Source organism: Microcebus murinus, chromosome 7 (genome assembly GCF_040939455.1).
Source record: "Microcebus murinus isolate Inina chromosome 7, M.murinus_Inina_mat1.0, whole genome shotgun sequence".
NCBI classification, from domain to species: Eukaryota; Metazoa; Chordata; class Mammalia; order Primates; family Cheirogaleidae; genus Microcebus; species Microcebus murinus.
Window position 1 is genome coordinate 70,264,560 of NC_134110.1, and position 15,196 is coordinate 70,279,755.

At 34.0% G+C, this 15,196-nt stretch overlaps 1 protein-coding gene across 2 annotated transcripts in view; it reads left to right on the top strand.

The window, feature by feature from the left end:
• The window catches only part of TMEM64 (transmembrane protein 64), a 55,860-nt gene that overhangs the window by 11,122 nt on the left and 29,542 nt on the right, over positions 1-15,196 (top strand). The window contains exons 2-3 of one of the 2 annotated variants that reach the window (XM_076005170.1): positions 6,030-6,185; positions 11,979-12,150. In XM_076005170.1, coding sequence (XP_075861285.1) covers positions 6,030-6,185; positions 11,979-12,150 — 328 coding nt within the window. Of the gene's footprint in view, positions 1-6,029; positions 6,186-11,978; positions 14,312-15,196 lie in introns of those variants that run through there. The other variant, XM_012760726.2, reaches the window with a different exon arrangement.

The following is a 15,196-nucleotide window of genomic DNA, read 5'->3' on the forward strand; positions in this document are numbered from 1 at the left end:
AAAATAGAAATTAGCTGGACAACTAAAAATATATAGAAAAATTAGCCGGGCATGGTGGTGCATGACGCATGCCTGTAGTCCCAGCTATTTGGGAGGCTGAGGCAGGAGGATCACTTGAGCCCAGGAGTTTGAGGTTGCTGTGAGCTAGGCTGACGCCACGGCACTCTAGCCTTTGCAACAGAGTGATACCCTGTCTCAAAAAAAAAAGATTGGAGTAGGCCTAGAGGGTGGATAGATCCCCTAGATCAGGGGTCCTCAAACTTTTTAAACAGTTTGAGGGCCAGTTCGCTGTCCCTCAGACCATTGGAGAGTGGGTACTGTGGGCCCGGAATGAGTCGGCTGCTAAGCAGGACAGGCAGTGGTGGCAAAAACACCCGGAGGGCCAGATAAATGTGCTAGGCTGCCCACATGTGGCCCGTGGGCCACAGTTTTGAGGATGCCTGCCCTAGATCTTTAGAAGGTACAATGGACAAGACAAGACGTAGCAGGTGATCAGATGTGGGGAATGGGACTTTAGCTGTGTGCCTGACTTCTGAGGTTTCCAGCTAGGGTAGCTGAGATTGGGAACATAGAAAAAGGTGAAGAGGTATTTTGGAAAGGGATGGGAGTGGGCAATTAATGTCTTTCCTTAAGCCAGTTTTAAAAATGTGTTCCTGAGAGTGAAAACTAATTGCCATTTCTGAACTCTTCTCCCTCTTCCCCAACTTTTCTGAAATACTGATGGAAAGTATTTTAGGGATATATACAATAAAAATAGATAATTTATCAGTCAATAATGAGATGAAAAGATCAAACCATAGTCATTTTAATTTCTTTTGACCATGCCTTAATAATTGTAGAGTCATGATTTTTTCTATATAATAATATTAAATATGTTTTAATAGGAATTTATATAATACCTTAATAGTAACTTTATCAATAAATTAAGCATCCCATGCCCATGCAGGAGAATATAATTTGCCAAAATTAATATTAGATTCACAGAGCTACAGATAAAACTTGAGGTCTTCTGAATACAGATCACCTTTATATTCTTCATGACATCCATGGCAAGGCAGTCTGTAAAAACAGCACGGTTTCTTGGTAGGTTAAAGTGCAAAGCTGCCACGTACAGAGCTGTAAACTTAGGACATGGAGGAGCTGGGACACGTTGCCTGGGAGCTGTGCTTGGTGCTGTGCCTGAAAGGACAGAGCCCCAGCTTCCCTGAGCACCTCTGGGGGATTTAAGGACAGAGGTTCTGTTGTCGTCAGCGGCTCAAAGTGCCATATTCAGAGGTGAATCAGCTGTTGCTCTTCAGAATTAAAGTGCTCCCTGCCCCAGAGGGGTACTACTTTGTTTTCAGGATCTGTTTGGTATAGTGGTGAACCAATATTCTACCTTAACCCCTACTGACCCAGATAATTGAATCACATCTCTGAGTAAATCATAGTATATCTCTGGGAGTAAGAGTATATATCATTTTGTAGCATATAATTTTAAAAGCATGAGAGGATGGCAATCAGGTGGCATTTGTCATTGTTGTAACACTTACCATAGTATCTCTGATAATAGAAACTAACCAGTAAGATAACACTGATAACCTTAAGGTGAGATTTCTTGGGGTTCTTTGGATTTGGAGAACAAGTCCTGAGTCAAGATTCCAGGGTACTGTAGGCAGTGATTCCAGTGGGATTACACTAGGCTCATATTTAAGGTCTTCCTGGAAAGTAGAACAAAGAGACAGATTTTTGAAACTTTGAAGCATGAGACTTACTAGGGAAAGAAGGTTGCTTTATTAATCTAGAAAGAAGTATTCTAGATTAATAATGTTTGTCAAAGACTGGAGCTAGATGGAGATTCTGAATAGGATTTTGCCTTACAGGAAATTCCATATTAAAATAAGTGGAACTCATTTATATTTTAGTAAAGTTATTCGTTTAAAGACTGTGTGTGTATGTTACTGTGTTGCTCCATTGGTTAAATCATTCAACACTCCAGCAAAACTATTTACATTAATTAGCAAAATTAATTTTTGCTTTCTTTAGATATATAGCTTTTCAGAAAGGATGTATATATAAACAATAGCATTTTTCCAAGGATAATGTTTAGTTATGAAGGATTTGACAAACTTTGATTTATGCATTGGACAATAGTCTTGTTAAAAGAGTTGAATGGCAGAGTTCAGATTTATGAAATACCCATTCTTAAAATACCCTTTTGGATATTATTGCTAATGTCCATAAATGTCAATTGTGTGTTCTATCTAGAAAAACTTGAAGGCTGTGGACTGAAGTTGCATTCTGACATTTTAGAACTTTTATTTTAAAGATAATTATGTAATGTTTTGTTATTAACTGGAAAATAATTTTATAAGATTGATTTTTGATTCATTTTTGTCATATTTCCTCATTTTACACATTTGACATGTTTATTCTAAAGAAAGTTCTCTGCTCCTGTGAGTGCTCTAAACTGAGGAGCCTTTCTCAAGCTTAACTGCTTTCACATCATTCTTTGACGAGACTCCTCAGTACTCTTCCTTATGCTTGTTCCTCTTTTACCCAAGGTCCCTAGCTAGTATCACCCCATCTACTTTTCCTGTCTTTATTTTATGAGATTCCTTTGCATGTGTCCTATAAACAGTCCTAACTGTATGCCAACTTTAGTAATGCATCCTGTACTTTCCCTGCCACGTTGTCCTTGTTCGTTCTCTTCTTAGAACACCTGCCTTCCTTATCCCATCTATCTTTGCCTGCCAAACCCATACTTAGCTTTCAGTGTCTATTTTAAATGCCTCTTTTTCCACTAACTTGCCCTTTGTGCACCGCTCCTAGGGGTCATTTTAATCCTTTAATCTTTAATGCTCTCCACATCGCCCTTCTCAAGGCTACCCTTGCTGCCTGGTAGGTAGTTCCTGTGTACTTGTCAGTGTGTAAATCCATCGAGGGTAGGCAATGTGTCTTTCTGTTTCAAAAAGCAGTTATTGAGTCAGTGATTGTTAAGGTGAATCATTAACAACCAGTCACTGAAATATTTTTTCCAAACTAGTAATAGTGCATCTTTAATTCATCATCTATGAATAGAAATGAGTGTGGCTTTTTTGAAATAGGATTTAAATAATTATTCAATTAGATTGTAGTTATAGAGTAACCCATACCTGATTAAAATATGAGATCTTAAAATTAGTAAAAAAGTTTAATAAAGTGGCCAGTAGCTTTCTTATATACCAGTAACATCCAGAGGGGATATGGAAAATTTATTTTTTTTCAAACTTACTAATAATAGCAGTGGTAACAACAGTAACACAAAATGCTTAGAAAAAACTAAGAAGAAATACTTGAGATATGTGATTACTACCAAACTTTAATAAGAGTTGTAAAAGTTGATTTTGAGTAATTGTAGAAACATTTCAGGATAAAAATGCTAAATATTGTGGAGATTTCAGCTCTGTTCAAATTAATTTGTAAATTTAATAATATAAAATTTACTAATTTTTTTTGAATGACAGAATCATCTGTAGGAATAAATAGATGAAGATAGTTATGACAATTTAAAGAAAAAAGATTAATAATGAAGGACTATGAAGGGAATGGGAAATTCCTTACCAGATACTGAGTTTTTATTAAAATCTGGTTTCAGTACAAAACTTTTGAGATATCAGTTTTGGTTTTAGTACAAGATTTGAGATGAATAAGACAGTATTAGAGCCTCAAATAAACCCCTTTATATATAATAACTTTATAATAAAATATCACAAGTTAATAGAGAAGTTATTGGTTATTATAATACATAATGCTAGGAAAATTGGCTATTGGGAAAGGAATCAGGCTATATCTTCACCTTTAATTTGAATAAATTCCAGAAAGAATAAGTAGTAAATGTTAAAAAGTAAAACATAAAAAAATATATAGGTAAAAATTAGTGATGGAATTTAAAAAGATTTTGTAAAGTGAAAAGCAGTGGAAAAATCAGTTGAAAAGATTGACAATACTTGATTGTATAAAAATTTAGAAACATTTATATGTCAAAACATAAAATCAAAAGATAACGAAGGATGACTTAATGCCTTTTGCAACAATTTGGATGGAACTGGAGACCATTATCCTAAGTGAAGTATCTAAAGAATGGAAAAACAAATAGCACATGTACTCACTATTAAATTGGAACTGACTGATGAGCACACATATGCATAGAGGGAAGTAAATCTCACAGGAAATCAAGGAGGGGGGAGGGTATGAGTGAAAACCTACCTAACAGGTACAATGACCACTATCTGGGTGACAGGTACTTTTTAACCCCAACTCCAGCATTACAAAAGTGATCCATGTAACCAGAAACATTTGTACCCCCATAATACTTTGAAATTAAAAAAAATTAAATGTAACAAAATAAAAAAAAAACGATAAGTGACATTTTAGGGGGAAATATATGCCACATATAATAGACAATAGGTTGCCAAGGGATATATATATAAATAACTCTTATGAATAAATAAGAAAAGCATTCAATGTTTCAGTAAAAAAGGGCAAATGTTAACAAAGTCATAAAGAAATACACACAGAAAATTATATATAGAAAACTGGTGTCAATATAAATCAAAAGACTACAGATTGAGTATGATGAAACATTTTTACTCCTATCAAAATTAGAAAGATTGAAATTTAATGCTTAAAGTTGGTAAGAATATGACAAAATGGACTCACTCATGTATTATTGACAGTTGTAGAAATCACTGTGAACATTTTGGGAAAAGAAAGTTTTTTAGTGAGCCAGTAATTTCTAGTGATCTATACTAAAATAATTGAGATGCATGTTGTATTAGTCATTTATTGCAGCATAATAAGTCGCTTCACAATATAGCAGCTTAAAACAACAAACCTTTATTGTCTCACAGTTTCTGCAGGTCAGGAATCCTTGTGCTACTAGCTGGGTGTCTCTGACTCAGGCTCCCTCACAATTCTGCAATCAAAGTGTTGGCCAGGGCTATAGTCATGTTAAGGCTTAACTGAGGCAGGATCTACTTCTAGACTCACTCATGTGACTGTTGGCAGGGCTCAGGTCTTTACTAGTTGTTGGCTGAAGACATCAGTTCCTTGCCACATGGGCTTCTCCGTTGAACACCATGGCAGCCTACCTGCTTGAGGAAAAGATGGAAGTCCTATTCTTTTTGTAACCTAATCTTGGAAGTGACATCTCCTCATGTCTTCTGTAGGCCATTTGCTAGGGGCAACTAGGTCCAGCTCACACTCTAGGGGAAAGGGTCACACAAGGTCATGAATATCAGAATATTAGGTCATTGGGAATATTTGAGATGCTGCCTACCACACAGGTAAAGGTTTTATCATAGTTTTAGCTTGTATAATAGCAAAAAATAAATGCATAGTTACATACATACGAACAATAAAGCAATGTAAGTGTTCTACAGTAGGAGTGATTAAATTGTGCTATATCCTGTGGTAGTATAATTGCATAATAATGATAATTTCTACCTTTTTTGAGTGTCAGTAATATGGTAGGCATTTCCTAGATACTTTAGAAGTATTTCTCATCCTAACAACTACTGTGTAAAGTGGTGGTTATTTTCAGTTTACAGATTAAAAGAAACTGCCATTCAAAGGCAGCATAGCTCATTGAGTTCTCAGTACCAGCATGCCATTCTAGGGTTACCTGGCTTCAAAGCCCAGCAGTCACACTGCCATTTAGGAATGTTTGTGAAGAATATTTAATGACATGAGGAAACACATAAGTGTTTTTACAACATGATCTGTGTATGAATTTTATTTGTATATAGGGAAAAATAGTGACAAATGTTATCTTTTAGTGGTAGAATAGTAGAATATTAAAATTTTCTTTAAACTTCTATGTCATTCTGAATCTTCTACATTATGCATGTATTCTCTTTATAATCATTTTTAAAAGTGAGAATACTTCGTAAATATTTCACTTCCCTCTACTCCCAAGGAAAAACCACTAGCAAGACTGACACACACATTTTTTGTTGGATTGAAGTTTTATTTGATAATGAATCGTTCCCTTTAATCTACTCTTCTAGATTACTGATCTCTCATTACCCAACTATCTGATGGCATCTTCGGTTGGACTGCTTCCTACCCAGCTTCTGAATTCTTACTTGGGTACCACCCTGCGGACAATGGAAGATGTCATTGCAGAACAGAGTGTTAGTGGATATTTTGTTTTTTGTTTACAGGTGAGTTTAAGGCTAAGGGTTGTCTCTTTTTTCTTTTTTTTTTCTTTTTGTATTGCATTGCTGATTTAACAAATTTCATTGAAAATAATTTAAGAGGGTTTTTCCTTTTTAGATTTTTTCATGTTCTTTTAGAACTAATTTCATATTTTAACAACATTAAATATTTTAAATTGTGTGGATATATGGAAGTATGTAGAACTGAAATGATACTTATTAAAAGCTCTCTTAAAGAGGCAAAAAAGGAATGACAAAAATAGTTATTTTTGCAGTGATTTATTTTTAAAGTCATCACAAATCAAATACTTTATTTTGACTTTGTATAAAGTGTTTCTGAAGGTAATTTCAGTGAAATTGGGTGGAGTTGGGCTTTTAATCTTACTACTTTATCTTAAAATTATTGAAATAAAATTATTGAAATTCTTGTATGTGTATTTTTTAGAGTATTAGTCGTATTGGCAATGTAAATTTCTTTCTAGTACAGTTTGCTGTTGAACAAAAAATTTGTTTTTAAAAAGTGTTGCCTTATAAAAAATGGCTGAAGTTTTCCATTACAAATCCAAATATGACTTGTGTATGCAAATTGTAATATAGTTTAGGACACATAAAATTCCATGTAAGAGGTTGATAAACAAGGAAACTACTGCCATGTTAGGGAAATTTATGCAGGTCCTTTAAATTGCAAACATAAAGAGTTAAAAATTCATTTGTGATATGTTTTATTCCTGAGATTTATCAAAATAGAAAATCACCATAATTTTTGATGAGTAAGATGATGATGATAGCTAACCTTTATTCCATGCGTATATATGCCACATATTTAAGCTCATTTAGTCCCTACCAAAACCCTAGGAGGTACAGACTTACTATCTTGAGCCAATTGTGTATATCATTTTTCAGCTCTGTGTTCAGTCATATCAGTCACATTGGTTTCTTGAAATTGGCCATGGCAGGAACATTTATACCATGGTAAATGGTGAATGCTATAAATCATGCCTCCCACCTCTAATCCCCAGGAGGTAATTTACCAAGACATCATTAGATAGTAACTTGTTCAAAGTCACAGCTATAAGGGGAAGAGCCGGTATTTGAACCAGAGTGGTTGGTTCTAGAGATCATGCTCATAACCAATAGAATACAGTCAGCCTTCTATATCTACTGATTTCCACATTTGCAAATTCAACCAACCCCAGATAGAAAATACTAAAGCAAACCCAAAACAATAAAAAATAACAATGTGACAATAAAAAAACTATACAAATAAAAGAATATAACTATTTACATAGCATTTACATTGTATTGGGTATTATAAATAATCTAGAAATGATTTAAAGTATATGAGAGGATATGTGAAGGTTATATGCAAATGCTATACCATTTTATGTAAGGGACTTGAGTATCTACAGATTTTGGTATCCAGGGGATTCCTGGAACCAATATCTCGTGAATACCAAGGGACAATAGTATAGTCTTCTGAGCAGATAATACTAATAAGATAGTCTTACAGACTTACTGGTCATTTAACTTGTTATAATTTATACTGTTACTGAATGTATGGTACCATGTTACAGATTTGCTGTTGGTGGCATTCTCAAATTTTTGAGACGCTGTATTGTATTAAAAATATTATGATAAAACCAGAGTTAATTTTCTTTATGCTTATGAGGTACAAGTTAAGTAAATAAGTAAGCCCACGAATATTTACATTGGAATATTGCTTAAATAAAGCTTGCCAATACAAAGGGCTTGCTTTAAAAAAATTTTGTAGTATTTTTGACATTCAGGGAGTTTTAATTTTTCTTTACTGATTTTTTTTCCTGAGCTATATTTTCTCTAGATAATGGAATCTAGGTTGAGTTTTTGTTATAGTTGGTATATTTGTAATATGGCACGCTAATCATATTATGTTAAAGTTTCTGTACATTGTATCTATAATATATAACATATATAATACTTTTAAATTTCTGATTATCCCAAGGTACTATAAGATTCTGACATATACTTCATTCTTAAATAGATTTTAGTATAAGTTTAAGCATATTTTATGTTTTTATAGTTTCCTAAAAGTGAATAATCTATCTGAAACATCTTTTTTTCTCCTTGACATAATGTGTGAGTAATTAGAATTTCTCAATATTAGTAGCTTGGAGAGGATTTTCATCATTTGAAGCTTTGTATTTCTATGCATCTTAGTAAATTACTTAACTATAATCAGTGGAGTTCATGGTACTTCTTAAACTATAGGATCTTCTTTTATCTAGTGATTTTTTTTTCTTTTTGAGATAAGAGTCTCGCTCTGGCACCCCAGGTAGAATGCAGTGGTGTGATCATAGTTCACTGCAACCTCAGACTCCTGGGCTCAAGCAATCCTCTTGCCTCCTCCATTCAAGTAGCTGAGACTATGGATGCATACCATTATGCCCAGCTTATTTTTCTATTTTTAGTAGAGATGGGGATCTCGGTCTTGCTCAGGCTGGTCTCAAACTCCTGAGCTCAAATGATCCACCAGCCTTGTCCTCCCAGAGTGCTAGGATTACAGTCGTGAGCCACCACACCTGGTCCTATCCAGTGATTTCTTACCTTTTGTTTGAGCTTGCAAATTTAAGCTTAGGATACAAGACAAGGAAAAAGTACATATTCTTAGCTCTAGCATTTACCAAAAATAAATAAATTAAATAAATAAAGTGAAGGCATAGTTATGCTTCAGCTTGATTATTGATATTGGTTATAGCTTAATTTGATTCAGGAAGGATTTAAAATATATACCAAAGAATAAAAAGGGTAAAAGTCATTTACAGGGGGGAAATTAGCATAAGAAAAAAAGATGAAGCTTCAGTTATAGCTAGTAGAGTAAATATATTTGAGTTTCCTCCTGCTTGCTAGAAATGAGCCACAAATTTGCCTCTGAGTATTATAGCCACCAACCTAAAGAGAGTCCAAAATATCAGTAAAATTAAAGCAATACAAAGTAAGTGTTTGGAGGAAGCCACAACTATTTCTTGTGCAGGTTGAATATCCCTTACCCGAAGTGCTAGGAAGCAGAAATGTTTCGGATTTCAATTTTTTTTTTTCAGATTTTGGAATATTTGCATTATACTTGCTGATTGAGCATTCCTAATTTGAAATCCAAAATCCTCCAATGAGCATTTCCTTTGAGTGTCACATCAGTGCTCAAAAAGTTTAGAAATTTGAAGCATTTTAGATTTCGGATTTCCTCAGTAGCGATACCCAACCTGTACTGAAATCCAACTTAGATTCCATGATCTATTTAGTTATTCTTTTCCATGCCCCACATTTTTCTTTGTACGCACCAACCCAGACCCCCCCTGCCTGGGTAAGTCCAAGTTTGATCTGCTTTGTACCAGTTTTTTGGGGGAAGTCATGTAACCTGATGGATTGATAATATTTAACTCACAGTTGCAAACCTTTCCTTGGTATTGTCAACCCTGCCGCACATCCCAACTCTTTCCTTTGTCTTCTCACTCCTCTCCTATTTTCTTGAAGTAGTTGACAATTTCAGACTATCTTCACTCTTCTTACAATTTTTATTCCTTCCCCTACTTCCCTCTTCATTCTCAACAGATTACCTCTTTTCTTGCTTAACAGAAAAATCAGAAGCCTTCAAATGGAAGTCCCCTAAGTTTCCATCTAAGAAATCTATTAACCTTCTTGTGTTCCTGCCCCTACTTTCACCTGCTTTCCAGTTTGAAGAGATGCCTGTTTTTCCATATGAGGCTTGTCCTTCTGCCTGTGTTTCATTCTTTCATGTCATTTTAATAGGGAAACTTAAAATGATTGCTTATAATTCCCATTTCCATTTTATTGTCTTAAAAAAAAAAAACCAAAAACCAAAACACTACACTGGGCCAAGGAAGAGGGTGAGGGCATGTTGGGGGAGAGTCAGTCCCCAGGGACTGTCAGGCCCTGGGATCCAGAAGGGGAGCAGGAAAAAAATCCCACGTAAAGATATAGCCAGTTTACTCTTTCTGGGAGCCCAAAAAAGTTTTTTTACTGGGTCTGAACTTACTGTCTGTGTTCCTGCCACATCCTTTTCTCAAACTGTGCTTTCTGAGGTCACCACTAACCCTGTCAGTCAGATGCACTTTCCACTCCTCATCTAGATTGACACTTTAGCTGTCTAATAAAGCCTTTGCCTTTATTATCAAAACTCTTTTCCCTCCGTTATTTTGATGTCACTGTCTTGATTCCTTTTTTCCCCACTTGCCCTGGCATACGCTTGTCTTCTTTTTCCCTCCTATATCTGTGTTTCTGAACATTCTAGCCTGAAGCTCTCTAGTCACTCTGAAAATTTTCTTTCTTTTTTTTTGGGAGGAGGAATCTACTTACTGTCCTGGCTGCTAATATGTTTATTTGTGTAAAGACAACCCCTTCCCCAGTACACATCTTTAGCTCAGCCTTCTTTCTGTAGCTTCAAATCCATTCAGTAACATCCATGAACTGCTTTAAATGTCTAACAGAAACCTCAGATTTGGTATGTCTTAAACAGAACTTAGCATCTCATTCATAACCCCTCCCCCCCCCAGTTAATTAGTTAACATTTTCTCCATCTCTTTACATGGCATTACCATTTACTAATAAGTATCAAACTTAGGAGTTTTCAGTAAGTATATGTTGTTTGTTTTAGGAGAACAATTACAAAATTTAAAAACTACCTTACCTAATTTACTTAGAATTTTATTGAGTGGTGGTATTCATTTAATGGAACCTCCTGGCACATCCTTCCCCTCTACCTCACCTGTGACATCTCAGGATGCTCTGCCTCTACTTCCCCTGCTACCCCTGCCACCCTCAACACTTGTATTAAGAATATGTTTCCCATAAAGCTTATGTTATAATTACTGGTAGGTTTATTAATTGAAAGTGTTGTATTTTAGGGCCACTTTTGTTTAAAGCATCCTTTGTAAACTTGCTGGGACATTAAACAGCACCTACTGTATTTGCTTCAGACCCTGAAGACCTGACTTACAAATGAAGTTTGGAGTACAAATCATTTAGAAAACGTAGACTGCTTAGACATTCTGATGAATTGTGTGTAGAATCTCAGAGCGCAGAGAGACCACGACTTACTACCGGACAATGGGAAACTGAAGCTCAAATGGTTTAAGGAAATTCCCTGAAATCACACCGCTAGTGACTGGCTAAACCGAGAGTGGGACCCTGACTTTCAGTTTGATCAGTTTGATGGTTTGACTGGCATTCTTTTTGTATTATCATCATGTTTTCTTTTGTTTTTATTTTTCCCTAAGTGAAATTTCATGTTCACAATCTCTCGTTAATTTCTTTTGAAGTTTATTGGGATTTTAGTTTTTTAAGTGGTCCTTAAGACTTTTTTTTTGTCTGCACCAGGTAATTTGTTGCAAATGATAGTGCTTACCTGTAAGTGGACTTAGAAATACCTATGGACATTTATAGTGATGCGAAGATACAATACTACTTGAAATACACTAATAAAGTCTAGCCAGCTGTTACCTCTATTATAGACATTTTTCATTCCTCGAAGGAATCTTTTTGGTAAGAGAAAAGTTTGACTTGTATCAAGCAAACATCATTTATATGGAACAAAAGAGATGTATGTTTGCTGTATTTTTACCTGAGACAGGAGAATCACCCCAGGAAAGAATAAATGATAACTGTGTATAAACTGTTTAAAATGTATAATATCTCTCATTTGAGAAGCACTCTGTTTGAAGTATTTCTTAGCCAAATATTTATTGGATTTATTTCTCTTTTTTGCATAAAATATTGATAACTCTAATATTTTATTTTTATTCACAGATTATTATAAGTATAGGCCTCATGTTTTATGTAGTTCATCGAGCTCAAGTGGAATTGAATGCAGCTATTGTAGCTTGTGAAATGGAACTGAAAACCTCTCTGGTTAAAGGCAATCAACCAAATACCAGTGGCTCTTCATTCTACAACAAGAGGACCCTAACATTTTCTGGAGGTGGAATCAATATTGTATGATTCTAACAAAATGTATGATTGTCAAGAGCCTAGTGTGCTGTCCAAGGTCTAGCAGTCACTTCCCTAGTGAGCAGAGACAAGTTCTAATTGTATTACGGCACAAACGAAACTGACTAGTTTTTAAATTGCACAATTTTTTTAAAGCAAGAATCATTTTCTGGATACGTAAGTGTAAATGTAGATGCAATTTTGGCTGCACCTCTTTATCATGCCTGTATTGGCTTATAGGTCTGCACTTTAGTGTTTTTTAATTGTTTTATTTCTGAGTACTTATGAACAGAGAAATAACCCAAATATTTTTTCTGCTTAAGTGTCTTTATTTATAAAGTCCAAGAATAGTTTTATGCATCTTTCCTACTTAAAAAGATGAGTAAAAGTATGCAGTTATTAAATGTATAATATTATTGGGTGTTCTTTGTTTTGGTAGTCTTTCCAGAAAGGATGAACAGTGTTTGTTTTGTTTAGTTTTATTTTGTTGTTTTAGGTGGGACCACTTTGCTTCCCATTTCCTTACTAGTTAGAAAAGAGACATAAACTTTTCAGTTGAATGTATTTTTGCAAGCATCCCATCATTGCAGAGCCATTTACACCTATTCACACAAGCTTAAATCCTACATTGTGGGACTGAAGTGCTCTTAAGATAATCTTTATTTTCACTGTGTAATATGCAAAGCAAAAAGGAAATTATTTAATGGGTGGTGGCTCAAAATTAGAACTTGTGTTCTAATTCAGTTACATTGGCTTTATCCTCCTTAGATCTTTCATCAAAGGGCTGTCCCATTGCAATCTTACTAAAACATTTTATTAAAATAAACTTTTTTCCTTTTTATATTGATAATTAGGCTTTGAAATAAAGATGATTTTCCTTTAAAATGGTGGACTTACCATCATTAAAGGTGTCACTCAGGTGGCCTTGTTCAATCAAAACGCCTTTTTAACAAACCAAGCTTTAAAACCATGTTTATAATTTCATTGAAGTACATATATATTTGTCCCCATAGTCTTCAGCTTTAAAATTACTAATATAATATGAACTTAATGCCCAATGTATTATTTGACCTACTATAGGTAGGCTTATTTTGTTTGTTTTTTTGGTACTTGTTTTTCTCTGATAAGACTCAGGAATTCTGAAATGTGAAATTAAATGTTTGACTTCTTTCTCTTATAGCATGAATCAGTTGTATTTATTAATAGCACTTACAACTATAGAGTACAATAATTCGGCATATGATTCATATGAAATATGGGTTATTCATTTATCACCTTTATTTTTACAGTAACTTAATGAGACCTTTTTTACAAATGAGATTATAGATAATAATACAAATTTTCTGGTAGGTATTTCTTTTTATTATGAAGATTCCAGCTTATCAGAGACCTCTCATTTGCCTTTTCATTAGGATAAAACCTTTGGGCTGATATACTAAAATACAAAGGAATTCTTTGGAAGCAGATTGTTTTAGTCTTATTCTAGAACTGAATTTGATTATTTTAATGCGTAAATTTTTTGCCCTATTCGAGTGTTGTTTTTCTTTCTTTCATCATGCATAAGTCTTCTCACCTTTGAGTGACAGTAAAGTTCATTTAGATGCCATATCTAGAAGACTTTAGTGCAAATACTCTGAGAGGTACCTGGGTCTACAGGACATAATTGGCCTCCAACCCTTCAATTATTGGTAGAAAAAAATATATAACTATTCGAATATTCTTATTCTTTTTTGAATCCTAATTGCTTTTTTTAGTTCTCTTTTTTGAATCCTAATTGGCTATTTAGATTTTTTAATGATTTTAGTTTAATAATCCAACCAACAATACATTTGATTTATTTCTAACTTGACAGCCTTTTTCTTGTGCTTCTTGTTTATTGAATAGCTTTTAATTAAAGAAATGATTATTTAAGATCACTGTTTTTGTACTTGTTTTACACTTCATGTATTTTGAAGTGCATTTATTTACTTAGCATTTGTGACTTGAATAATTTCACCAAATGAATATTTTTTGGTAGTTCGTAATGAGTTCTTCCAATTGTTACACTTTGCTTGGTACTTGTAATAAATATGTAAAGGTAAAAGAGAAATAATTTTTCTGTATTCTGCCAATCATAATTTTATATAATAAATCATCCATTTTTTTCTTAAAATAATATGGATTGACTATTTCTAAACTACTAATCTGTAGCTGCAGTTTTTCTTTCTTCAGCATTTCCAGCCTTCAAGTAAACATTAGTCTTTACAGTCATGCTACTCCATAGGTGGATTTAGTTGCTGGGTTTTTAGGTTGTGCAAAGCATTGCCATGCCTTATTCATTCCATCTCTAACCTTGCATCCCAGATTTATGGTAGCAACACACTTCTCTAGGATACTTTCATGTTGCCCAAATATTGCCTTCAATCATATATACTTATAAAATGTCTCTAGTCATGTATATTTATAGAAATAAAATGTTTTATATTTTTCAAACTGTTTAAGTACGGTGTAAAGTTGCTCAGTGCACATTTTAAAAAGCTTGTAATACACTTAATTTCCAAATCAATCTGATGAAAATGTGTTCTATTTTTAATCTTTGGGCCTTTCCCTAAGTTTTGCATATTTTGGGTTTATTATTAATGATTTTATTTACTCTTTGCCAAATTCTGTCATGTAAATTATTTTAAAATAATACCTTATAAAAATATGTATAAATTTACTAAGTGTCCATTTTCATTTGATCAGCTTATTTGTGCAAAAACTTGAAATCTGTACTCTTTGGTTTGTGAAAATAATGTAACCAAATCTCTGTCTTTAGAATGTGTATTTTATGTCCAGAGTCACGGTAGGTTCAATTCAGAGCCAGCCATACTTTTCCCTTGATGCACTTTGTAACCAGCTACAAATGTTTTTAAGATGGCGTTCCACTAATAGGGTCAAGTATATGATTATAAAACATTTTCCTTCTTGGGAACTGTTTAGTTCAGTAATTATTCTTATTTGCCCTTGCTGTAGCTGAACTAAGTGGTATAGGTACAAGCGTATCCCAAGCATTCCTG